The following is a 25959-nucleotide window of genomic DNA, read 5'->3' on the forward strand; positions in this document are numbered from 1 at the left end:
ATGTACAAAGTATGGCAAAGAAACATCTTTATTTAAATTTTATCAGCAGATGTCATTGGCTCTTCACTGTGTCTAGTCCGTAATGTCTCCAGTGATGTGAACGTTTCATGCTTAGGGGTGAGTCCATGCCGGCAACCTGCAGCGGTCTTCGACAAGGACTCATGGACCCGATCTGCCCCAGAGCAAAAGCTCAGCAGAGTCCACCCAGGGCCTGGGTTCAGTTCTATAAGAAGCGGGCGGTCTTGCCACCAGGGTCATGTAGCGTTGACCTCCAGGATGTGGTCGTCGGTGGCGGGCAGCACCAGGACCTGCTGTGTGTGGCTGTGGTTGAACACCTGTCCGGGGCTGAAGGGCTCCAGACGCGGCATGGCCACACCCTTCTGCTGCTGGTCACCGCTGCCCACAGAGTGCACGCTGCCCCGGCTGCGGATGCTGGCTGTGTCCCCCTGGTCGTCCAGCGCCTTGTCCAGCAGGGACAGACTGTCGTTCTCCACGCAGCTGTCTGAGGACGGGAAGAGACAAACTAATTACCGAGCGTCCACAGGATGAGAGAGAAGATCAACAAGTCAGCAGAAGTCCATTTGCTATAATGTTGTTTTCACATCCCAGGTCCATTAGGTTTTGACGGACCAGTGTGATTTCCACTCCATTTAATCTAAGCTTATTTAATGTATTCTTGTTTGTTTACAAGTTGTCCAAAGCCAACATTAAAGTTTGTCCTGAATGATGACTACATGTTTCCTAACAGACAGTGGTTTGGAGGTTAATATGTCGTTTACCTGACATTTAGCTGCCTCTTACTCTTTGCAGACATCATGGAACAACTTTCCCCTAAATAAGCAGCTTTCTCATTTATTTATTTATTTTTTAAATTATTTTTTGGGCTTTTTCCGCCTTTAATCGACAGTACAGCTAGGTGAGAAAGGGGAGAGAGAGGGGGAAGACATGCAGGAAACCGTCACAGGTCTGATTCGAACCATGGACCTCTGCGTCGAGGCATAAACCTCCAATTATATGTGCGCCTGCTCTACCCACTGAGCCAACCCGGCCATGAGCAGCAGCGTTCTCTCTTACCCTAACCCACTACTTGCTGCTTGAATGACATTTAAGTGCTTTTCCCCTGTTTTTTCTGCTACATAACATGGAACGAACATCTACTAAGATGTGTAGTTTTGTGTTTTGGGGAGGTCTTACCAGGGTCTGGTTGAATGGCCACTGCTGCAGTGTGAGGCAGGTACTTCAGCACTTTGATCTTGGGGAAGGGCAGGTGTCCTGCAAACAGAGGCATCACCTCGATCTGCACCTTGTGAGTGGCGTCGGCCACCATCGGCATCAACACCATCCCTGAACTCTTCCCGCACACCGCCCAGTTACTGCTGCTGTCAGCCACTGTGGACACACACACACACACACACACAGACACACACACACACCTGATGTTTTGTCTGTTCTACAGTTGGTGACTCTACAGGGACTCTAAATATCAACATATTTGTATTCATATGCATGATTATATATTCTACAAACTGATCAATCTACTTCTAGAAATTGCTAAATGAGCCTTCGCTGTGCTTATGGCAAACAGCTGACAAACAATTTTTTTTACTTTTTAGATTTTTTACTTTCAATATTGTCGGCAACTAATGAATATCTTCTTTAATGGTTAGCCTATCAAATATTTCTTTCATCTAACTGATTAATTATTTAGTTTATCAAATGTCAGATGTGATGAACGACTGAAATGAGAACAGAGGCGGGAAAAAGCTAAAAAAATAAACACGTGGGACACGCTGGAACCTACAAATGTTTGGCATTTTTTTTTTAAAATGTGTTTAAACAGGTAATCAATTATTAAAATAGTTGCTAACTAATTAGAGTTTGATTGACTAATCAAGCTTAATCAAAAAACATTTCGACAAAGGATTATCATCCTTTGTCACACATTACCAGAGCTTGAAGGAAGCTTACATTTGATCTTTTTATTCACATTTGAAGCACCGATGATATACATCTTACTGAATGAAAGACTTAATTAATTGATAATTCATTTTTCAGTGCTAGTATAATCCCCATTCCCCTTGCTTTTATGAATCTCTGCTTGTGTTTTTCCATCATTTTAGAAAACCCGGATGATAAACCAGACATACCTTCATACATGAGTTTGGTAGTTTTGAGGCCATCTGTGTCAGTCTTGCTGTCCTCCGCCATCTCTCCCTCTGCAGGTTCAGTCAGTCGGGTTATACACACCTCCAGGCCACAGAGAAAACCGGAGCGACAGTGCTGCTCACCAGCAGGAGGGGAGATCTCAGCTCTCACACTGTACAACGTCTGACGAAAACAAACAGTGGTTATTTATGGTGGGAAAAGTCTCTGAAAAGGTGCAGTAGGTAAGACTTATAAAGCTAACTTTCTGTCATATTTGCTGAAACTGACCCTATGTTCCAGTAGAACTACATGAAGCAGGTCATTTAAAAAAAATCCGGCTCGTTTGGCAACACCTACAGTCTGTAGTGCGATTTCCAAAAATCCACAGCTACCTGTTCAGATGCACCAATCAGGGCCGGTGGGGGACTTGGCTAAGTCCTGGATCTTCGCAATCCTACCTACAGCACCTTTAATGTGGTAGGAGTGTTTAGATGACCAAAACTCACAAAATAGTATATGCATGTCTTTATACTACATGAGTAACATTATCACTTATTCAAACCAGGAACATAATTGCCTGTCCAGATGTTTTAAAAACATCTAGATATTTAAGTGCCACATGCACATTTAAAGAGGTTACTTCCCCAACAAAAGACACAAAAGAGGAGTGAGGAGTAAATTATGCCTACACGTGTGCTGTCTCAGTCAGCAGTAATAATGAGAAAAGTTGATCTACAGGAGACTACATGAACGCAATGCAGAATGCCTAAGAGGCTTACTGCATTATTTACAATTATAGTTTTACATTTAGAATTGTTATCTATGTTTCCCTTTACATAAATAAAGATATTTCCAGCACAAATTGATGCAGAAAAAGGGTAGAAATAGGTGCATCTAATTCACCAGAATGCAGGAAATTAAATGTTTAATGCTCAAAATTGGACACATTTGATGTGGGAGGCCCCACAGACAGGTCCCCACATCCACCGAAATGGAAACAAAACCTTTGCCTTGGTGCCTGGCCAGCTGTGATTAAGTCAAATGGTTGTTTCATTTAACCAACATCTACAAATTGGGCAACTGAAATGAACATACACGGCACACTGGGAAAGCCAATCACCACTTTTGTGATCTGCGTGCATTGCCTTCAGTTTATTTTAATGGGTCTGGGCTAAGCCTCATCAAGTCCTAGAAACGCCCCTGGCTCGCAGATTTGTGTGGCTTTCGGGCGACACAATTACAGCTTCACTTATCAAACTCTCAGGACAAAGGGACACAATAAATGTTTAAGTGGACTCACAGTGACTCTCTCCAACTGGAACTGGTAGTGGAAAGGTTTGAAAGCAGAGACGTCTTGCTTGAGTGGAGAGAAGTTGGCAGAGAAAACACACTGTAGACAGGAGGGCAGATCGTCCTTCCACCTCACCTCCCACAAGCAGAACACACTGTGCTTACTGCACAAAAGCTAAAAAAAAAAAAAAAACAGACAAGAAATGTACAATGACAGTCAGCCAGTGTCCACACTAATGTGGACATACAGTGGGGCAAAAAAGTATTTAGTCAGCCACCAATTGTGCAAGTTCTCCCACTTAAAACGATGAGAGAGGCCTGTAATTTTCACCATAGGTACACTATAACTGTGAGAGACAAAATGAGAAGAAGAAAAAAATCCAGAAAAGTAGGATTCATTAAAAAGTGTAGGATTTTTAATGAATTTATTTGCAAATTATGGTGGAAAATAAGTATTTGGTCAATAACAAAAGTTCATCTCAATACTTTGTTATATACCCTTTGTTGGCAATGACAGAGGTCAAACGTTTTCTGTAAGTCTTCACAAGGTTTTCACACACTGTTGCTGGTATTTTGGCCCATTCCTCCATGCAGATCTCCTCTAGAGCAGTGCCGTTTTGGGGCTGTCGCTGGGCAACACAGACTTTCAACTCCCTCCAAAGATTTTCTATGGGGTTGAGATCTGGAGACTGGCTAGGCCACTCCAGGACCTTGAAATGCTTCTTACGAAGCCACTCCTTCGTTGCCCGGGCGGTGTGTTTGGGATCATTGTCATGCTGAAAGACCCAGCCACGTTTCATCTTCAATGCCCTTGCTGATGGAAGGAGGTTTTCACTCAAAATCTCACGATACATGGCCCCATTCATTCTTTCCTTTACACGGATCAGTCGTCCTGGTCCCTTTGCAGACAAACAGCCCCAAAGCATGATGTTTCCACCCCTATGCTTCACAGTAGGTATGGTGTTCTTTGGATGCAACTCAGCATTCTTTCCCCTCCAAACACGACGAGTTGAGTTTTACCAAAAAGTTCTATTTTGGTTTCATCTGACCATATGACATTCTCCCAATCCTCTTCTGGATCATCCAAATGCTCTCTAACAAACTCCAGACGGGCCTGGACACGTCTGGCACTGCAGGATTTGATTCCCTGGCGGCGTAGTGTGTTACTGATGGTAGCCTTTGTTACTTTGGTCCCAGCTCTCTGCAGGTCATTCACTAGGTCCCCCTGTGTGGTTCTGGGATTTTTGCTCACTGTTCTTGTGATCATTTTGACCCCACGGGGTGAGATCTTGCGTGGAGCCCCAGATCGAGGGAGATTATTAGTGGTCTTGTAGGTCTTCCATTTTCTTATAATTGTTCCCACAGTTGATTTCTTCACACTAAGCTGCTTCCCTATTGCAGATTCAGTCTTCCCAGCCTGGTGCAGGTCTTGTTTTTGGTGTCCTTTGACAGCTCTTTGGTCTTGGCCATAGTGGAGTTTGGAGTGTGACTGTTTGAGGTTGTGGACAGGTGTCTTTTATACTGATAACAAGTTCAAACAGGTGCCATTAATACAGGTAACGAGTGGAGGACAGAGGAGCCTCTTAAAAGAAGAAGTTACAAGTCTGTGAGAGCCAGAAATATTGCTTGTTTGTAGGTGACCAAATACTTATTTTCCCGAGGAATTTGCAAATAAATTCATTAAAAATCCTACAATGTGATGTGATTTAAAAAAAAAAGTATTTCCTGGCTGACGATGGGAGCAGCAGGACGTAAAAAACGAAAATGACTGTTGTACTATGTCTGGACATCTTACCGTGCCAAGGTTGCAATAAAGGTTTCCTAAATGCCACATTTGATGTCAGCTTACTAATTAATTACGGGTTTTGTGTAGATTTGGACTTTTATATGTTTATTCCACTTTGTTTAAACGGCGAAGTGGATGAAGCCTAGTGACGAGTCCATAGCAACCAGTTTGTGTGTTGAATGTTACCCAGAGTGCCTTGCTGAATGGTCTCAATATTTTATTGTTTTATTTCAAGTGAATACTAGTTTACTAGAGGAGTAAGTTAGTATTTGAAGTAATGCAGTAAGTGTGCATTTAGTTTCCATGCTTATTGTGTTTCCACAACGTTAGTGAGTAAATCTACTGAAATGGCCACCACACCATAACAGAGGAGTGCGATGCGTCAGATGAGAATGCAGAAGTTTAGTCACGTATGTCATGGCTGTTAAAAAACAATGGGAATCTGTATATTTGCCAAGCGCAAACCAGTACAGAAGGTATCAATAAATTGCTGGGGGAGGGTCATGCCTTTTTTCCAAATTGTTTTGGAGGGTCATAGAAATTGTTTTACTGGCAAAGGGAGGATCATGTCTTTTTTGGCTAAAGGTTCCAAAACTCCTCCGGTGGCCCCTTAAATAAATAACGAACAGTCCCTAACTAGAAAAAGATCTCAGACTAGGAGGCAGTTCACTGAGGAGTAAGGCTGGGCGATAAAACGATCTCGATATGGAATCGCAATAAAATTCAGGTCGATAATGATGATTAACTTGGACATATTTTACTTGATTTGGATAGATCTAACGGCCTATCACACAGCAGAAATAAACACCATTCCATTCCAGAAGGTGGCGGTAATGCACACCAAAAGTTGTTTGCCAACCGCCAAAAAAACATCAATAGAAGAAGAAGTTTTTGACACGCCCATTTCCTACGCAGAGCATTGTTTGAGCTACCGGCGGTGAAGAAATGAGTGGAACTGAGGGGCATGGGCACGAAAGCGACGGTGAAAGTGAAAAGCTGAGGAAATTGTTGACAAAAAAGGTAACAGGACGTCATTTATAAGGAAGTGGTTTGGATATCTCAAAAGCGACGAAGCGCAGATTAACACGGTCTGCAAAATATTTCGTTGGTCGTGTCGACCAAGACAGGAAACACAACCAATCTTTTCTGTCAGTTGAAAAGGTACCATTCCAGCGAACACAGTGAGAGTTTGAAAATGCGGGCCCATGTTAACGTTAGTCTGCCCACAAGTTTTGTTCGACGTCCTAGTGGCTCTTCTGCTGTTAGCAGCGCTAGCGGGGCTGAAAACCAACAATCAATCGTGTTGTCTTTTGCGACCATTGCCCCATATGAAAAAGTGAATGTGAAAGTCGTCACAGCTTTTAGTTTTATTTACATTATTTGCATTTACATTACTAACTTGTACTGTTTTGTTAAGGCAGATAAAGCATGTTTGCAAAGTTAAATGTTTACATTTAGGTGTTATTCAATATATTCTTTTATCACACAGTATATTCTAAACCAAGCCATGTTTGCACAGTTCAATGTTACATTATGTTATTCTATTTTTTATGTTAATAAACTATATTCTAAAGTTTAACTAATGAACCCTCTGGTTTCTTCAGGCTTCAGTCATTATCAGGATACTCTTCAAACTTGCTGCATTATCAAATTATATATCGTGATAAATATCGATATTGATCAATAGGTAAAAAATTATCGTGATCATATTTTTTGCCATATCGCCCAGCCTTACTGAGGAGTGATGGTTAAAGTCTGTGATTAGGTAAACATGGTTGTAGTATGCAGCGTCCTGATTGGTGGAAAATGCTTGCAGAAAGAAACGGCTGTTGTCAGGTAATGGTGAATGATGAATGGACGATAAGCACCGCTCCAGTGGAGAGGATGGCTCATTCAGCCAGCAGTTAAATTTATAAGAATTTGTCCAAATTTCAAGATTCCCAGCAAACTAAGATAAACAGTTAGACTACAAACTGACAGCTTTTGTTTTAGCTTGTTTGTAAAAATTCGCTATTTGCAGAGTAGAGCTGTGTTCGCGTAAAACAGCGCGGTGGACAAGAGTGGACTGAGCAGACAGAGCAGATTGAAATATCGCTTTCTACATGTTTATGCCGGTCTACACAGGTGAGTGCATTGATAAGTATTGACTTTTTAGTCTACTTACAGTAATGAGACTAGCGTGAGTTGATCTGCCCCAGCGGCCGTTGGTAATCCTCTTTGTATCGTTCCCAGTCAGGTACTGCGTGTTTTAACGCACACACATCTCGGCTCAGCCGTGTGTGTGGAGCACAGGCATCGCTGTACAGAATCCCGGCATGGGACTAGAGATGCAAATACAGGGGCTGGGTTTGTGCTCTACCTGTGTAATGTTACCTGCTGTAAATGCTTGAAATGCTAACTAACTAACAGCATAACGCATTTTTTCCTCTTCACATTTTCTGAATTCATGATTATTCTGCGGGCCAGACTAAACGCTTTGGTGGGCCGGATGTGGCACGCCAGTTGACGTTGGCTTGCTTTAGATGGAAGGCTGAAACTAAGGGGAAAGAAATAAGTATTTTCATATTTATCCGCGTTATTGTGAACATAGTCTATATCGACGACGTTCCACTTCCGGGATTGTTCAAGTGCCACTGGAAATTCTGCCGAATGTCCGTCATTTTCAGATGTCCCACACCTTCCGCTTTCCCGGTCAATTTCAGGACTATGGTTAACTGGTCCTCAGATCTCTGCAGGGTAAATCCAGACAGCTAGCTAGGCTATCTGTCCAATCTCAGTTTTCTGTTGCACGACAAAAAACTTTTGAACGTACACGTTCCACCAAAACAAGTTCCTTCCCGAGGCTATTTTGCAGAGGCACCGTCATTGAGTCCAGGGCTTAGCGCCGCCCAAGACGATTGCGATTGGTTTAAAGAAATGCCAATAAACCGGAGCACGTTTCTCTCCCATCCCGGAGTGCTGTGTGGACTAGCTAGACCCTCCTCCGCAGAGCTGTGGAGGAAGTACTGGCAATTCAAGACTAGTGTAGACATGGCCGTAGAACCCATCTTATTCATTTCTAATATTTTCCCATAAATATAATGAAATGTATACTGGAAGCTATCTACGGATCCATCCTGTAGTCAATGACATTTTTAATCTTATTTTTTCTGCTCACCTGTTGAGTTTTAGTGTTGAGAGACTGCAGCTCCAGTGACGCATGCTGCTTCTCGGCCAGCTTTACTTCTGCCAGCGTGAAGTTCACATCTGACATGTTCTGCACACACACTTGGATGTACTTCCTGTGGGGTCAGGTCAAAGGTATGTGTATGAGCAAGTTGTGGAATGGTAAAGCATGCTGTTAATTAAATTAGTAAAGTAGGTTCTTTTGTTTTTACGATTTTATGTGAAAGTGAAAATATTTCCCAAGGATTCCCATGGATAAACATAGTTGGTTTAACAATTCAAAATGACACATACAGGTTATTTCTATGAGAATGGAGGCTCACCTGTTACCAGCAGAAAGCAGAGAGTGTTTGGTCTTGAAAGGGATGTAGAAGGTGAGGGCAAGCAGCGTGGAGTAGATGGACCACGGACAGTCGATGGACATCTGGGGACAGACACCAGCGGGACTTTACTATCAAATCTCTTGAAGTATCTTGTTTCAAACAGCTCTAACTGGCCTAATTACAAAGAGCAACTAACAATTACCGACATCTGAGAATCTGGAAATATCAATTATTTAGCCATTTTTGTTTGAAAAATGACTTAAACAATTAATCAATTATCAAAATAGCTGCTGATACACTTTATGTCGAGCAACTAATCTATGAATCCATAATCATTACAGCTCTAGATTACTGTACAGATACCGCCTAAGCTTTTAAATCATAGTTGAACACATTGTGAGCTGTGCCAACAGAAATGTTGCTTACATCACTATTTCTCCGTCTCACGCTTTGAAAGTGTGTAATTGTTTGAGAGGCTCACCCTCTGGTCGATGGCGGTCATGGGCGTGTCAGGATGACTGTAGCTGCGTGGTCGATGGCGGACCTCCCCGTTGGTCAGCCTCTCATTGGCGGGCCGGTCGGACCCGGACGGGATGATGCACAGAACCTCCAGGAGGAACTCCACAGTGTGGTAAGGAGGGGTGGCGGGCAGGCTGATGCTGGTCACCTTCTCAGACGACTGGATGAACAGGGCGCTTTCACCCACCAACTCTGAACACAGGAAGGGGAATAAATAGCAATGAGAAAAGCTGTATATGGGTTCGTCAGCGTGTTTATAGGCACACAAATATCTGGTTGTGATCAACTTTCTGCAGGAACCTGATTTTTACGATTTGAACATTACGTACCCAAGAAGCATGGTCTGACAAAAACAAACGGTGGTTATTTATGGTGGGAATGTCTCCTAATGTATAATAGTGTATAGCATAATGAGTGTGTTGCGGCTATAAGTAGGGCCCTATGATTTCCGTGACGCGGAAAACACGGACGGAATCACGGAATCTACACATGAAAACGGAATTTGCATACATTTTGTTGAAATATTAAACAATTTTTACTTCCTTCTCATATAGCAATAGATGCAAGGCATGAGTTTGTGGAAGATTTTGTTGCAGTGTGTGCTGAAGCTGACATACCGCTTGAGAATACGGCCGTTTCTTGTTAAACATTGCAAGCAGGGAGACGAATTTAAGGCAGATCCACCTGCAGCGGGTCTTTGACCAGCACAGGCAAAAAGTGCTGCAAGAGATCCGTGGAAAGAAAATCTTTGTTTTTGTCGACGAAACCTCTGGCAACCAAGATCGCAGTGTCCTCAACATTGTTATAGGTGAGCATCCAATTAGCTTTTATTAGGGTAGGCTAATACAGCATATTAGCCTATTTTTTAACTAGGCCTAGGGTCTATATTACATTTTAGCATAGGCCTACACTTTCTACCTACAAATATTGTTGGTTTAGCTGAATTCTGGAGAATTTTGAATGTGCTTTGCTGAATATATTAACAGTTTAAATAAAAAAGCTGAATTGTGAGTTTGTGTCACTGAGTTTTTAAAAGGTCAATACTGCTTAGAAGTGAAAAGAAAAGCAAATCCGAAAAGGCTAAAAATAAAGGGCCCTATGTTAGCAGTCCAACAAAGCGAGGGACTAAACACTGAGATGCATAAACACACTGTGACACGCTCAAGATTGTATTGCAATGATTTATTCCTCCACACGTAAAATACAACTAGTACTGCAGTTACCAAATGTAAAGTTACTTTGTGAGTTGAAAAAAGTGCGTTAGTGCTGCGGTCAACAGAAAGTTTCCACTCCCAGGCTCACCCCCTCTCTGTTAAAGCCCCAAAAACCCATGTCAACAGGTGAAGCAAAAAAATAACGTTAATCACTTCCACTCAAGCCGCGATGAACACGCCCACCACCTACGACATAAATGCTCAATAGGCCTCCACGATAAATCGTTATAAAAATCGCGATCTCGATTCACCCGTTCGCGATTTAATTTTTAAATGACTTTTTTTTTCTCCTTCAATTAATTTATTGAAAGCATTTGACATTGACCTTAACATGTTTTAATTATGTAAAGACATGTTCAAGGAGTTCAGATAGAACCTTTATCAGGGCTATCGTGATATCAATTCTAAGCTAAAAAATTGTGATTCATATTTTTCCCTGAATCGTGCAGGCCTAGTGCACAATATAATAATCAATAAATAATATAAATGAGACCATAAACAACATACCTACAGAGTGCTTAGATAATCTAGAACTCACAAAAATAGTAAATGCATGTCTTTATACAACATGAGCAACATTATCACTTACTCAAACCAGGAACATAATACATAGTTGTCTCATGTTTAATTTGCCGATCCAGATGTTTTAAATACATCTAGATATTTGAGCAACTGACAACACACAATTACTAGCCTGGCATCGCTAGACTATTTTGCAAATGCGTATTAGTCTAGTCTACGTTCGGTAACTACGTTCGGTAACTGATTGATCGATAACCCTGATTAGGGTTATTAAGAGAAACCAGTTAACAAAAGGTAGATTTGTGCTGGAGGAACCAGATTTCTTGGCCATGTAGATGTGTAACCATATTTCAAACATGGTTTTTACATGTGGCCTTGTGCACACAAAGATTTCAGACGGGGAGAGAATGACAGCAGAGAGATGGTTTGGGCTGGAAAAATGGTCGGACAGTTAAATACAGTGGATCAAGTATATGACGACCATCTGGCAAAAATGACTCCGAAAATAACGAGGGACCCGGGTCACCCTCTCCATGGTAATTTGACTGGCAGGGTTATGGAACGTAGTGGTAGGCTAAGGCCCCCTGTGACAAGAACTAAGCGGTATGCTCCCTCTTTTATACCTCAGACTATCAGACAGCACAACAAGCACTTTAAACGTACATTTTTATACATTCTGTACTGTATTTATATATTTTATTGTATATTGTATTTATTGTAGTGTATTTATGCTCTTTTTTTTTTTTTTTAATGGGCATTAAGGCGGGTATGAGCACTGTAATTTTCATTTTTATGGATGAAATAAACTTGACTTTGACTTTGTCAGGAAAGATCACTACTCCAACGGCGCTCCCTCAGTGGCGGATTCAAATAAAGCTTTTCAAAAGGTGTACTGACCAGCTGTAGGGTTGCTGATGCGGGCGGTGCAGCTGGTAGAGGGCAGGATGGGCATGGTGTCTGTGTTGCTGAGCTGCAGAGCGTCTCCCTTCTTCACTGTGTAGTGACCCGTCAACAGAGTGAACTTCACCATCTGAGACAGACCGGCCAACAGTGGCTCTGAAAGAACACACAACCACAGTGAACAAAAACGTCACACACATGCTGCACTGTGGTTTATATACGACCATAAACGCGATATGGTGGTAATCAGAGCAGCAGAAACACGTGATCCAAGCTCAGGTGAAACTTCACCATGATATGTTAACTGAACTTGAACTTCCACCAACATTAAAGACTAAAATGCAGGCAGAAAAACATCATTTAAAAAAAATACATTATTTTACCCTTGCAGCTTTTGCAGGTGATGATCACACAAATATTTACATGACAGCAAATGAAGATTCAGGCCTGCATAAGTATGTAAATACAGAAGGCTTGTACAGAAACAGTTAAATAATAGGATACATCTTGCTGTCAAGACTCTAGACTTGCTACATGAGCATACCCAACTTATTCTAGACAATCACATGGTAAGCTGAAGAAGCCTGGGGGATAGTATGACACGTTTTGGTCTGCCAGCTGCATGTTTGGTTTGTTCAATTAGAGAAATCTGTGAAAAGCTGAGTGCAGCTCCTAATCTAAGCAAGTGATATAAAATTGAGAAATCAAGGTTGCGCAGTTCTAGTGTTTCATGGAATTAAGTTCATGTAGTACAAAGCAAACACACTTGAAAATTGAAACCAATACCACAACCTCAGATTTTAAGCATTCACGTCACCCATTATATAAAACATTCAGACCTGAGAGAGGCTCCACGGTGAGTTGAGGCTCCTGAGAATAGACTTCATACTGGACCGATGGGTAGATATGAGGCAGTACAAACTGCACCTGACCCACCGTGGCATACAGCTGACGCAACGTGTAAGTACCTGGTTGTCCACTCTACAAAGAAAAGATAATAGCGACAGAGCAAAAGTTATTTGAAAAAGTTCACATTTTAGTTATGTTTTTTTCATTTAAGGCGGCAGCAAAGTTTCTCTTACTGGTGCTGTGAATATGATGCTGTTATTCCCGGGCTCTAACGTTACATCCTGCACTTTCAGCATCTGAGCTCCTTCCTGTATGGTAACAGCAGGAGGGCTGACACAGTTGGGCGTGTCCGGCAGCGAGATGTTGTCATGAAGACGCATGACCAGATGAGTGTTTTTACACACCACTCCTGTAGAGTTGAGGGAATTGTCCGAAGGACTCCTGTCTTGAATCTCATCTAGCTCTAAAGGGGGACCAGCAGCTGAGGAGAAGGGCAGACCCGCTGATGAGTTACCTTGGTGAAACTCTACTGTCCCTGGGTTTGTTTGTCTCTGATTTCCCTTAGACCTTCCATTAGTCCCTCCACGCTCCAGGTCAAAGTGAATGCTAGCAGCTAGTTGCTGTATGTGCACTGCCACGGGCATCAAACATCGCAGAGTGAGCTCCACCTGCAGGACGGCTCCAGAGTGCACCGAGGCTGTGGCTGGACGGAACTGTAGCCGTGTGAGTTGAGAAAAAACACCCATGCTGAGAGTCACTTTGTGAGCTGTGGAGGAAGAAAATGACATTCGGTGTTAAAGACCCCCAGAAAGCAGTGAACATCACAGACTGATGATATACAACGGCGTTTATGAGGTGGTTTTGCCCCTTTAAGCTTTGTGTTGTGAAGGTAAACTTGTAATGATGGCATGATCACTTACACTGATCTTCAGACTTGTCCGCAAAGGTCAGAATTTCTTGACAAAAGTGCTTCCTCTCCTCCGTGGTCAGATTCACATCACCAGCCAACAAGGCACTGGTTTGCAAGTAGCTGCAGTGGGCTGTAAAGGAAACCAGACACTACAGTGCATTGGCACAAGAACACCACCTCTATCAGGTCAACACAGGAACCCCTTTGTTAACTTTCCAATGCCCGAGCATGTTGGATGAGATTTTGGATCACCAATGGGCCAGCCTACTTCAACCCTGACTGAAAAGGCACAATACGACCAACTCAAAGCTGATTAATATATCTCTTATTATGTATTCCTCTAGTGTACAGCACTATAAGGCTTCGACTATTTGAACAACTGCATATGACACAGAACACTGAAGGTTATTTCCTTTTCCAGTTTAATCTTGGAACTACTGTAAATTTGACACATTTGGCCCTTAATTGGTCTTCTGGCTATTCTTGGTGTTGGTGTTATGAAGGATACTCTTCAGTTCTGCCCAGCAGTTTCTGACACTCAGCAATCTGTTTCCTGGTGTGAGTGACGGGGAGGCTCCATCCCTCTGATACGTACGACTTCAAAGCTTCCTGTAAGAAGGTTTCTGCCCGCTCAGGGTCCCCCTTCTTCCTAATAAATGCACAAATGGACAGAAATACATCACCTTGTTTCTCATATCTATAGAAAAGCACATAGATAACTGACAGAATGTTTGCTTTTCCACAATGCTACTTAGAAGTGAAATCAACTCTAATTTAAAGACCAAAGTAAAGGCAAACAACAGAGTATCTATACCATTAGGGCTGAACGATTAATTGCATTTGCGATAATATCGCGATATGTTAAGATGCGATTTCCTAATTGCAAAGGCTGCGATTTGGTCACGTGACTCGCAAGAGCAAATCAGTCTGCACCCGCAGAGAAAGCATCAACTTAGCACGCTAACGCTACGCCGAACGTCAAACAACTCTGAGTTGTAGTTTAAAACTTTTACAGCCATTTTAATAAAATGAAGGGTTTTATTCGGGCTTGAGTCCATACATGCAGTTAATGGATACAGGCACACAGAACTGAAGGCTCGGTTAGCAACGATTAGCTCTGATTAGCGGTTAGCTCCAGTTAGCTAGCTCCGTTATAAAGATATGGAGTGGAAGAGAGAGGTAACAACTAGACTCTGATAAATGATGTTTGGGGAGCTTTCACAGCAGCGTGGCTGCGTTGTTTCAACGGTTTTATTAGTACAGTTAATCCCACGACAAGACCAGCAGCAGCATGCTACTGCTAACGTAACGATAGCCTCTCTGTCTCTGAGTGTGAGTGCAATGTTGACGCTGTCATGTCATGTCATGCACGCAACTTCATGAGGGGCTGGAGGCAGCTCCTCTGTGTGCGCTGTAAAAAAAAAATACACAGGTATTATTTTGCCAATTAAATAGTTTTTAAAAGGCTGACATCTACTGTCAATGCAGAATGATGAACTATCCATCTGCATTTGGCTGGCGTTGGGCATTAGGGGATGATAGTTATCTAAAAAGTGATGTCAAAGATCGGCTTCTTAAAAGCCACTTCAAAACCCAGCAAAAAGAAACCTGTCACTGCATGATATACTATAATAAATGTGTTTAAAATGTTACTTTCAACTGCACATTTATGGCTTCACAGTTATTTTAAAACCCCATTCACACCCATCGTACCACATTAGTGTTTTCATTTATTCTGCCTAATTAGACCTCTCCACAGGAGTGTGTGGGTGTTTACAAGCAGTAACTGATTGACAGTTCTGGAGAAGAGGCCTAATCAGCCAGAAGAACTGAAAATACCAGCGTGGAAGCATAGCAGCTTTAACCCTTGTGTACCCCAAGGGAAGTAGGATTACTTACATGTAGAACTCAGCCAGGCTTTTTCCCACTAGCCTGGCAGACCTCAGCCGGCCGATGGCCCTATACATCTCCATAGCAGCGTGAGAGAGTTCCTGATGGAAGAAGTGGCCAACGTGGTGGAGGAGGGAGAGGGTGAGAAGGGAAAAGGGAGGAGAAGGATCATTCCCACTGTGGTTTCCAGGAGATTACATCAGAAAATAATTAATAATAATAATAATAATAATAATTCAGAAAATGTGTGTTAACGTCCTGCTTTGCCAACTACAGAAATACAACACCAAGCTGTGGCAAGAAATTGACTTACAAGATAGTGCCTTTCAAAAGCTTCCACAGACGACAAGGCTTCTTTCAGCTTTTTGTAAGGGCTCTGCAAACTGTTGACTGTGGAGGATAGCAAAAGGAAAATTTAAACAAGGCACAGGTCTTTCAAATATGAGTTTTCATTCAGTAAATAGTATTTGGAAGTGGAGTACAAGTACAAATGTCTGATAAACTGAATATGTCTGATAAAAAGTTGGAATTAGTGCTGTAAAGTTTTGCTTTGCTGGCGTTTTCAGCCCATGGCAGTCTGCTTGTAGAAGAAAAAAGAAAAGGCAGGGGCAAAAGATAAGGAGAAACTGCACTAAATGGGTTAAATCCCAGATCAATCCGGCAGATATCTAGTCAGTCGTGAGTCAGCTGAACCGCTGATGATGAGGGCCGATCACACTGCAAAAGCTACAAGCAACAGAAAATCACACTCGGCACAAAGATGCCCAACTGTTGGTGTGTCAGGGCCCTAAATCACAATCTAGCTATGTGTTGATGTCATCAATGGGAGGGGTTGGGACGCTTGTAAACATTACCACCCAGCAGGACTAGAAAATGAAGCTAGTTTCATGTAACAGCAGAGTCTGAAAACTCACCAGTCTCAGGCCTCTCATCCCCCAGTCCGGCTAGCAGATCCACAGTCCTGTTCAGGTCCTCTGATGTGGGTCCCTTCTCTGACACCAGGCCACAGAGTTCCCCCAGGGACTTCAGCTGGAGAAGACAGACAGGAAAAAGAAAAAAGAATTTGATTTGAAAACGCTTTTATTAGTCGGAGAATTTTTTTTTTACCAGCTATTAACTGCTCACTATTTAAATGAATGAGTAAAAGAATGAGCAAATACATTTCTCCTCTTAAGTCAGAAACGTACTACTGCTATATGAAGAATGGGACCCTTGTCCTCTAAAGGTATCATGACACATCTTGGTCAATCGAAGCCAACGCTACATGATTCAGTATTTTTTTGTTACCTTGTCAGTGGCGTAGGCCCACAGCCCGACGGTATGGGAGCAGTTTGCAGCTAACTGGGCCTGATCACAGCAGCCCTCGATCCTGTGCAGAACCTCCAAGCAGCTGAGAAACACCCAGCAGTCTAGCGCCCCCTCCAGCACCGACACCTAAACAACGAGAGCGACAACATACAGCATTATGATGAGTGACACATTTAGTCCAGTCCGTTTAGGCTTTTTATGTAGGTTTGTTTAGGATTTAGAGCAGTTCATATGTCAAAGAATTATCCATTTTTATTTTGCGTTTTCTATAGATGGCTACAGAGTTTGAATACATTTTGAGATTCAGCCTGTATAAAGTACATGTAGTTGATTAAAGTGTAATATACATGACAGAAATGTCCCTGTAGGAGTCTGCACCTCCAGCAGGCGGAGCTCCTGGACACAGTTGTGCAGCAGCTCCAGGGCTCTCTGTGTGACCTCCCAGGGCCTCAGGAGGAAGATGAGTAAGGTGCACTGGCGGGAGAACAGGTAGCTCCTCAGATCTAACAGGCTGGCCTCCCCGCGCTGGATCCCATCCCTCTTCTCCATGTCTATGGGCCGCCGAAGAAGCAAGCCGTTCCAGCTGCGCACTGGGGCGCAGAACGATCCAAGCCAGTTAGCTGTATCTGTGAATAGAAATAGACTGGTCAGACCAAAACCAAAACTAGAATGGACCTTTGATCTTGAAAACAAAAAAAAACATGTTATTTTACTTGAGAGGACTGCCATATTGAAGCCAACCATTAGGTGGTGGTAACTTACCTCCAGCTCCAAAGTTAAGGACATATTGGGTAAAAAGAGCATCGAGTTCATCATACTGGACCAAGGCATCTTCAAACTGCTGTAGCATCTCAAAAACAAAGGCCAGCTCCTCCTACACACACACACACACACACACACACACACACACACACACACACACACAAACAAACAAACAAACAAACAACTGAACTGGGACACTTTAGCACCGTAATCCACAACACAAGGCAGAGTTAGGACAGCATCAACATCAACACAGAATCCGTCTACATCACACTGATGAATATGTTCTCGACTGAGAGCCCCACTGAGCACTCTGACTCTGATTCGCCACTAGGCGCGTCTATGCTGCTTTCCGGTTTTGTTCCGTCTTCCGCCACGCGCCATACCACACTGGGAGCGCCTCTGAAGCGGAGCGTCTTGCTGCCCGACTCGTAGATTTGATTGTCTCTACAAGGTAAAGTAGCTGTCGCGTGTTTATTAAGCTAGTACTTACCTTCCATATATACACACTGTAGTCTCGCTGTTTCACTTCCTGCCCGGCTGTCCGAACGCCCCGCGGCTCGCGTAAAAATAAACCTGGCACGTATGGTAGCGGAGAGCGGCTTCACGCACGCTTCTGGGACGCGCCATGGCCTAGCTGGTGGAATATCAAACATTGACAAGAATCAAATCACGGTGCCTCCGGACCGCAGCGCAGACGAGCCCGGTGGAAAATAGGGGTGAGGCTGGTTTAATGAAACTGGACTGGACTCCGTTTCAGTCATTACGCAACCTCTACTTCTCTTTCTGTGCAGACGCATGCCTGTTGTTTTCCTACAGTATGTACCTGGACCATGAAGTATTCACAGAAGCTCCAGCCAGGCTGGGTGCGTTTCTCGCGGAGCGTACGCATGTCGTCTTCAAAGCGCCCCAGGTTCTTGGTGAAGGACATGAGGAGAAGAGTTCGCAGCTTGAGCAGCAGGGAATTCCAGGATTCCTGAGACCGAGACGAGTCCTTCAGAGGATCGGACAGCACCACACACCTGCGTCAAAGGGGAAATAACCTTTATATACTCAGGGAAGGTTGACTCAACATGGTTTCTTATATTCAGCAGGTATTGATTATGTTGCCTGCTGTGAGAACATATAAAAACGGCAGCAATAAGTCAATTCTCATGGTCCTCGCCAAAATTCACCAAAATCAACTTGTTTATAGAGGAGTGTTCTCACCTGTCGTTCTGCTTGTTGCAAAAATCACTGCGGATCTTGTCCACGATGGATGACCGAGGCAGGATGTTGGTCTTGTTCTTCTTCTTAGTGTCGTTGGTCTCCACGACGATGATGACCCAGTCTGCTGAGCCATGAGCTCGCAAGCTGTTCTGCCAGCGCATCATGTCCTCCTTCACCGTGCTCTTATATACCTCTGTGTCCTACAATGAAGTTACAAAATAATAGGTAAAATAAAATAATCACTCTTTACAGCAGGAGGTTGGCAAACAGTATCCTCTCACTCTTGATTGCCTCATGTGAACCCCCAAAAAGGACGTTAAAAAAAAATACAATTATACATGTGAAGGAATACAACATAAAAAAACTCTTGTTGATACTGAATTTAGGGGAAATCAAGTCTTATAGAAATAAATGATTTAATGATGAAAGAAAGGGAAAGGATACTTCTCCTTTAAGTGACTTGTATGTTGTACACAATGAGGATGTTTCCACATCAGAAGATACCAGAGGACAAAAACTACAAAAAGAAAGCTGGCCAGCAAGTTTACATTTTATAATAACTTACTGAATGCTGTGACTCAGTGAATGACTGCTACTTGAGGGAATTTCAAGTCTGTTATTACGTAACAGTGTCCAGTGGCAGGGAGAGGAACTGAAGCCCTGGTGTTTCACAATGTTTTGGAAGTGAACTTCTAGTTACATTTGGCAGGATCACTTTTGAGTTGTGACTCTTGGTGATCAGCCAATTGACACTGCACATGCAATCACGTGTCGATAGAGAGTCACAGTTTGAGTCACTAGACAGCATCTAAGGCACAATTATTGCACGTGACAGTTAACCATAAAGGAAATTAAAACAAATGAATTGATTCTTTTCCTTTTAGATAGTTGTTTATCAGGGAAGTGGTGATTCCCGCTCTGACACAGTCTCGAAAATGTAACTTTAAATAATAAAAATGCACAAAGGCAGTCTTTTGTCTATAGTCTATTGTAGTGAATTGTAATACTGTACAGGTGATAATGTTGCTGTGCCCATCTGCGTACACATACAATACGCAGGCTCACTACTCCCACACTGGAGGCATAGTTCTTAAGTAATGTCATGAGTCACACGCTGATGACAGCACTTCCTTAAACTAACCTGCTGCAGGTTCCTGTGTCCCCATTTCATTTTCCTATCTGTTTTCCCTAAGCAGCAGCCCTACCACAGTAGATGTCAAGTTCAGTTTAGGTTGGTGACTGCAGGCTCCTAAAAATCCATCAAGTGGGCACAAACATGCAGGTGCATTTGCAAACGTGCCATTTTCTAAATTTCTAAACTAAATACATTTGAAAATGCTATTTTCTGAGTGTTGTATGGACAAGGAAAATAAAGCTTTGTATGTGCCTGTTAACCTTATGAATCATGGGAGTTATGCCAAAACGATCTTAACTTATCTTATAGCTCTTACACTATGAGTTTGCATATCTTGCTTACAGAGCTGTGTGATCTATTTTTCCCAGATAAGATGCCCATAAGTACTCATTTCGTGGGACTTCCTGCTGGAAAAAGTCAGGTAGCAGCAATATTAAAAGGCAGACTTTGAGTTGCCGCCACCGCCTCTCTAGGATTAATCAGTTTGTACGTTAACGTAAGTGATCGCACAATGAAAGTGTTCTTATTGATGTGTCTTTATATTTATAGTGTCAGACAACTCAATTGTAATGGCCATAAAACGGTCAACATTTAATCCAAACTCTAACAGCAGCAGCATATATTTCATTAGTCTTAGTTGACAGGAAGCTTTTATGGCCACAAATCAAGTCATTAGAAGAAAAGAAAGCTATCACAATAACCTAATCATCTGCACCAATTGTTCGACTTCTGAAACACAAAAGTGTTCACAGAGAGTTATATCATTAAACCACTTGAGTCGTTGCACCGGATCTGCCAGCAGGATAGAGAAGAACGAAATAGAATTTAATAGAACAGTTCTTTATTGTCCCACTGGAGCAGGAAGACAAACCTCCCTTGTATCTTTACACACTTTGTTCCCAGTATTGTTAATGAAATTACAATTGAGTGACTGAATGATGGATGCATGGGTGTGCGCGCGTGCGTGCGTAGCTACTCACACAGCAGTCGGTCCAATAGATGTGGAGAAAGGGGAAGGTGAGGAGAGCCTTGTTGCCCTCCTTGGGGAGTAGTTCATCTTTAAACTGGACAAAATTAGCTTCAAGGTGGATCATTTTTGGTGCACGGCCATAAGTCCTGTACGGAAAAGAAAGCGGGTTTTATAGGATCAATTACATGCTGTTTACGATGAATATTATTTTTATTGGTCCATGAAAAACTGTTGCCATATCTATGGAAAATCCATGCCAGATTTTCCCCCTCCACACATTAGTTCCACATTCAAGACAGAGGGAGAGAGAAAGAGAGAGAGAGTTCATGAACACTGACCCCTGAATCTGTCACTGGATCAGCAACTTTCGCAGAAGCTTAGTTTGAAAGTGTTTGAAGGACAATTCAGTTTCTCATACTATTGTTTTGACTAAATACTGTCCTTTATCAAATCCCTCACCTGAAGAGAGAACAACAAGGCCTTTATGAAAGTATGTCAAAACTATGATACTCATCTCTGATATCCTTCATTGGTTCATTCAAATGTATTCCTAATAAGTAATAACCTTAAATGGAATGTAAATGCAGACATCACATTAAAAAGCCCAACAAACTCGTAACTCATTTCAGCTCATAAAAAAAGTCAATGTGAGACCATTTCTCCTGCTCCATCTCAGCCATCATAGAAAGCACTCTTACATCATACGCAGCGGTTTCTTATGGCGGCCTGGATTGTCTGACCTGCATTTTAAACTCCAGCACATTATCAATAAGTCATCCAAAATCACCAGCACTCCCATACCCTCGTTAAATGTCTCTATCAGAACGTAACGAGGACCGTAAAGGGAGCGAGTCTCTGGCTCTGCACACCCTGTAAGTGCAGGAGTTCTTGCCACGCACAACACTACCATTCAAACAGTCGTATATTTATGTACATCCTGCACTCACTGCTTCCTACATGCTTCTTGTCTTTTACTGTGAATGTTTCATGCGTGCAATGTTTCGTGGTTATTATTGTGGCTATGTAAGAAATTAAAAATGCATGGTGTAATGATGTTAACCACCTGGAACACCTGTACCCAAGACATACCCGCTGACATCAATGAGAGTGGACAAAAATTCAAGAGCAGCCCATAGACTCCATCCTCTTGTGGCAACAAAAAGTAAAAGCTATTACAATGTTTTTCTATTATACATTCACCAGAGCAGCACTCACCTCCTCCACTCCATTGGCTCCCTGGGAAGTTGTTGGGCCAATGAGGTATAGAGAGACGTAAACAAGCCCTGGTCTCCAGCACCTGTGATGAAAAGGGCAGAAGAAAGGGAAATTCAAAATTAGTCCGAAATTAAGAATTCTAAAAGGGACACGGATAATTTTTTGGGCAAAATTAAGTTTGCACGTAACTGGAAAGCAATCATACTAATGTAAATACAAAGAATATGGGCTTAGCCAAAAAAGCGTGTACCCCTGCTTTACACGTGTAAAAAGTGTAAAGCAGGGGTACAATGCGAAAAGGGTACAAATGCTACAAAAAATACTTAACCGACAAAAAAAATAGAACATTAAAGAACAAAATCCAGAGCAGAAGTCAGAAGTTGTTTTTGCTCTACTCACACTCAACTATTGTACTGATGTTTTCACACTCAACACAGTTAAAGGCAGGGTTGGTAACTATTTCCAATATGCACTTTTTTATAAATTGTTTGAAATGGTCTTTCCACCCCGATGCAATAAATAACTTATTGGGCTCTGAGCTCAATGTGCGCCGTCACCACCGGAGTTACTGCAAGTCTACTGGAGAGTGGAGGAGAAAAAAAATCAGCAAAAGTTGCCATGGTTGCCGTCGTTCTAGGAATCACGGAGCAACACGAAAATAATATATGTTTCATTTTAACTGTGCTGTGTAACTGATTATTTACTCACTTCTAAAACTGTCATTTCTGTCTTTTCCGTTGAGCAACTGATACATGCCTGCTTCCAAAAAGCTTTGGAAAATTGTTCTGTATTGCATTGGATTCATATGTCCGTGCACATTTCATGCTTTCTACTGTTATTGTGCTTTAGGGAGCCAAATGTTGAAAATGTGTGGCTGAACTGCCAAACGCAGTTTTCTGCAGAGCTGTTTCAAACCATCGAGTTTGTCATTGTTCGTCCCAGAGAGTTTCACAATCTGCACAGCGAGAAACACCCTCTATCCTTGGACCCGGTTTCATCACTGTGTCATATTACTGCACAGTCTGAGTCTGAGCCTACATAGAAGCCTTCTAACAACACAAACTGTAGCAGCCATTCCTATTAACATTTGGTCTTTTTCACTTAACTAGCTGCTCACATCTCACCAGTGCTTTAAAGTAAAAGTCCGCCCCTTAGATCATCTTATACTTGTCAATATGGAGAGCAGTCCTTAAGTACTGCAATATATTTGTTGTGGCACACATGCTGTTGCAACAACTAGTAACGTTAGAAAAACTACAACACCACACCGGATCTAGCTAGACCGGAAACAAAACAACAGGCATGCCGCACACACTTGTTTGGGCTTGCGAGCCGGTCAAAGAGTAGTAGGCCAACGTTACGTTTTGAGTGGATGGTGAGCGCGAGACGCCGAAATGGACGCCAATAAGATTCTGAATGGAAAGTTTACTTGTAAAAGTTGCCGAATGGTTCCATTGACAAGACCAAAGTGATCTGTGTGTTTTGTCGTTGTGAATTGAGCTATCATCGCAGCACGTCCAGTCTGAAATACCACTTGATGGCCAAGCACACAGCTGATGCAAATTCTCCCCCCCCTCGTCAAAGCCAGGCGACAAAAGCACAAAGCAAGCCGATCCACTTTTCTATGTTGATAAGAGCATTAAAATGAGAAAAAATTATTGGACAAAAAGAAATCAAGGGACATTTAAAATAGATAAAAATGAATAATTGTGAGTTAACTATGACATTAATGCAATTAATCACGATTAAATATTTTAATTGTTTGACAGCACTAATGACTATGAGAGTAAGGTGCTGATGCTCAGTTTTAAATTGCATTTAATTTATTTTTTCAGCTGGTGAGTTTGTGTAAATAAGAGTCTAATATTTGGCTCCTAAGCTGTGCAGATCCACTTTTGAGGTTGGTCTATCCTCCAAATCCCCACCAGTGCTGTGGACCAGGCCCTGCTCCCCACTGGTAGAATCCCCAGTCCAGCTCAACAATAAAGTTACTTCAATGTCACCACCAGTTCTCCATTTCAGCAAAGCTCAATCTGTCATTCATGGTAGCTGTGTGCTTTTTGATAAACAGTGACTTATAGGACTGAAGTAATTGTTCAAGCTACACTGAACACATAATAAGCCCTTTTTTTTTTTTTTTTTTTTTTTTATATAAATACCCCCCAAGAGGAAACAGGAACACAAGTCCTCACTATTCACACACTGTTAATGTAAACACCTTCAAACATCCTGCAGGACAATCTTCAGCCCTAGTGAGTTCCATTTACATTAGTAACACAATATGAACTGGTCACCAGGGTTTTTCCTGATTTAGAATGGGTCTTCAAAAATTCTTCTATGCAGGAAAAACCCTGGTCACTCTTAAAGTTCATGACTGCCACCAAACACTCTATTTGTATTTAGTGGTCTTTTCAATTCAGCATGTTCAACAGTTTACACATTTAGTGAATGCGTCTGTGTGCGTTAATTGATGCCATTAATCTTTTTAGGTTATTAAAGCTCCAGTAAAGTCTGAACTTTGAATGTTCTACAAAGGCTATCAAAACCTGTTATCAAATACAACCCGGCAAAGCAAACACCAGTATAATCCCTGTGCCTGTGTAAATAAACACACAGCGTCAAATAGCGAAAGTACAACACTGGTCATCTTGCTGGGGACACCAGTAAAAGCAGAAGGAACAGAGAGTTGCACTTTTGCACGGTTTACTTGTGATTTTTTACTTCATCTACTTAATCCACTTAATCTATTCACCAATGCAAAAGTCCCAATGTAACAACGATGATAACCTGAGTTAGGATAGCCCCTCAAGAAACACAGGTTGTTCCCTGGATCCCACTTGGGGAAACCTGTGACTTAGATTTTGAATACACCAACAAATCCCATTAGTCAACGTTCACACTATGCTTTATATTCATATTCAGACCTCTCTGTCCTAAAAATGGAGCAGCCTGCGGTGTGAGAGGAAGCTGGCACTAACTAACGTTACCAGACTCGGCTCCTAAAATAACCTCTCCGAAGAAGCTTCCATAAGATTCCAAGAGATTTATGAATGGCAAATTGACCCCACCGCCCAAACATCATGTGGCAACTAGCTACAGTCTGAGCTGTTAAAGGAGAAAACTGTGGCTGTCCATCAGGGAACAAGGTGATGATATCTTTCCCAAAACTGCAGCAACTAGCCGTGACGTTGTATCGTTAGCTAGGCCTGTTAATCGATGTAGCTACAAACTAGCTGAGAGAAATGCCGCTACACGTTAACATTTATGACAGGCAGTGTTGCAGTGTATAAGTATGAACCTATTATAGCCTTGACGAGTAAAAATTAAGCCACACATCACCACACGTAGCGTCTCCAAGCTGGTTAATATGAGGGTACCTGCTAGCTTAGCTGAAACGAGCTACTGAATGTAGCTAGTTGGCTGGCTTACTGTCAAGACCAGAAAAATAAGACTGAACGTCTCCTTTTACTAAACACTCACATGTCACAATCGGCTTGTTTTCCATAGTATAGATGATCGGCTTTTCCTCTTGACACTCCATATGTGTTAGTGGTAGTACTCCATGAAAATTATATACAAACCGAGCTTTATTATTAGTAAATGCTTATGTAGCTATGCAGTTGTGTTGAATCGATGGGGCCTGTGTCCCCACTGCACTTCCGGGAACTGCGTAAACCGTGCGTCATTAAAGGGCCGACCTGTGCTTTTTATGACACCTCATGTTTACTGTCGATGCACCATACATCCATGCTATGCACCCATTACAGGTATTTTATTCAAGTAGCCTATCTGACTCGGAGGTGAAAATAAAAAAGAAATTGTTCAAGCCCCAAAGAGACGAATCAAA

The 25959-nt window shown here is 42.3% G+C and overlaps 1 protein-coding gene across 1 annotated transcript; it reads right to left on the reverse strand.

Annotated features, from left to right (window-relative positions):
* Positions 1-10: 10 nt before the first annotated feature.
* trappc10 (trafficking protein particle complex subunit 10) lies at positions 11-25782 on the reverse strand. The gene is made up of 23 exons (XM_078262389.1): positions 25593-25782; positions 22113-22194; positions 20908-21043; positions 18793-18992; positions 18410-18605; positions 17584-17695; positions 17200-17447; positions 16801-16947; positions 16428-16542; positions 15827-15903; positions 15523-15614; positions 14132-14272; positions 13634-13743; positions 12947-13479; positions 12704-12845; positions 11862-12020; positions 9191-9420; positions 8710-8810; positions 8379-8502; positions 3446-3610; positions 2148-2328; positions 1195-1389; positions 11-502 (listed from the first exon to the last, which is right to left on the reverse strand). The coding sequence occupies exons 1-23, from the start codon at positions 25651-25653 to the stop codon at positions 255-257; spliced, it is 3795 nt and encodes a 1264-aa protein (XP_078118515.1). The 5' UTR covers positions 25654-25782; the 3' UTR covers positions 11-254.
* Between the last annotated feature and the right edge of the window lie 177 nt (positions 25783-25959).

The sequence above is a fragment of the Sander vitreus genome, chromosome 11 (genome assembly GCF_031162955.1).
Source record: "Sander vitreus isolate 19-12246 chromosome 11, sanVit1, whole genome shotgun sequence".
NCBI lineage: Eukaryota > Metazoa > Chordata > Actinopteri > Perciformes > Percidae > Sander > Sander vitreus.

Coding starts and splice junctions, on each gene's coding strand:
- trappc10 (XM_078262389.1), bottom strand. CDS start 25,653: ATGGAGTGTCAAGAGGAAAAGCCGATCATCTATACTATGGAAAACAAG. Junction 16,948..17,199: donor AGGAGCTCCGCCTGCTGGAG/GTGCAGACTCCT, acceptor CTCGTTGTTTAG/GTGTCGGTGCTGGAGGGGGC. Junction 1,390..2,147: donor TACCAAACTCATGTATGAAG/GTATGTCTGGTT, acceptor GTGTGTCCACAG/TGGCTGACAGCAGCAGTAAC.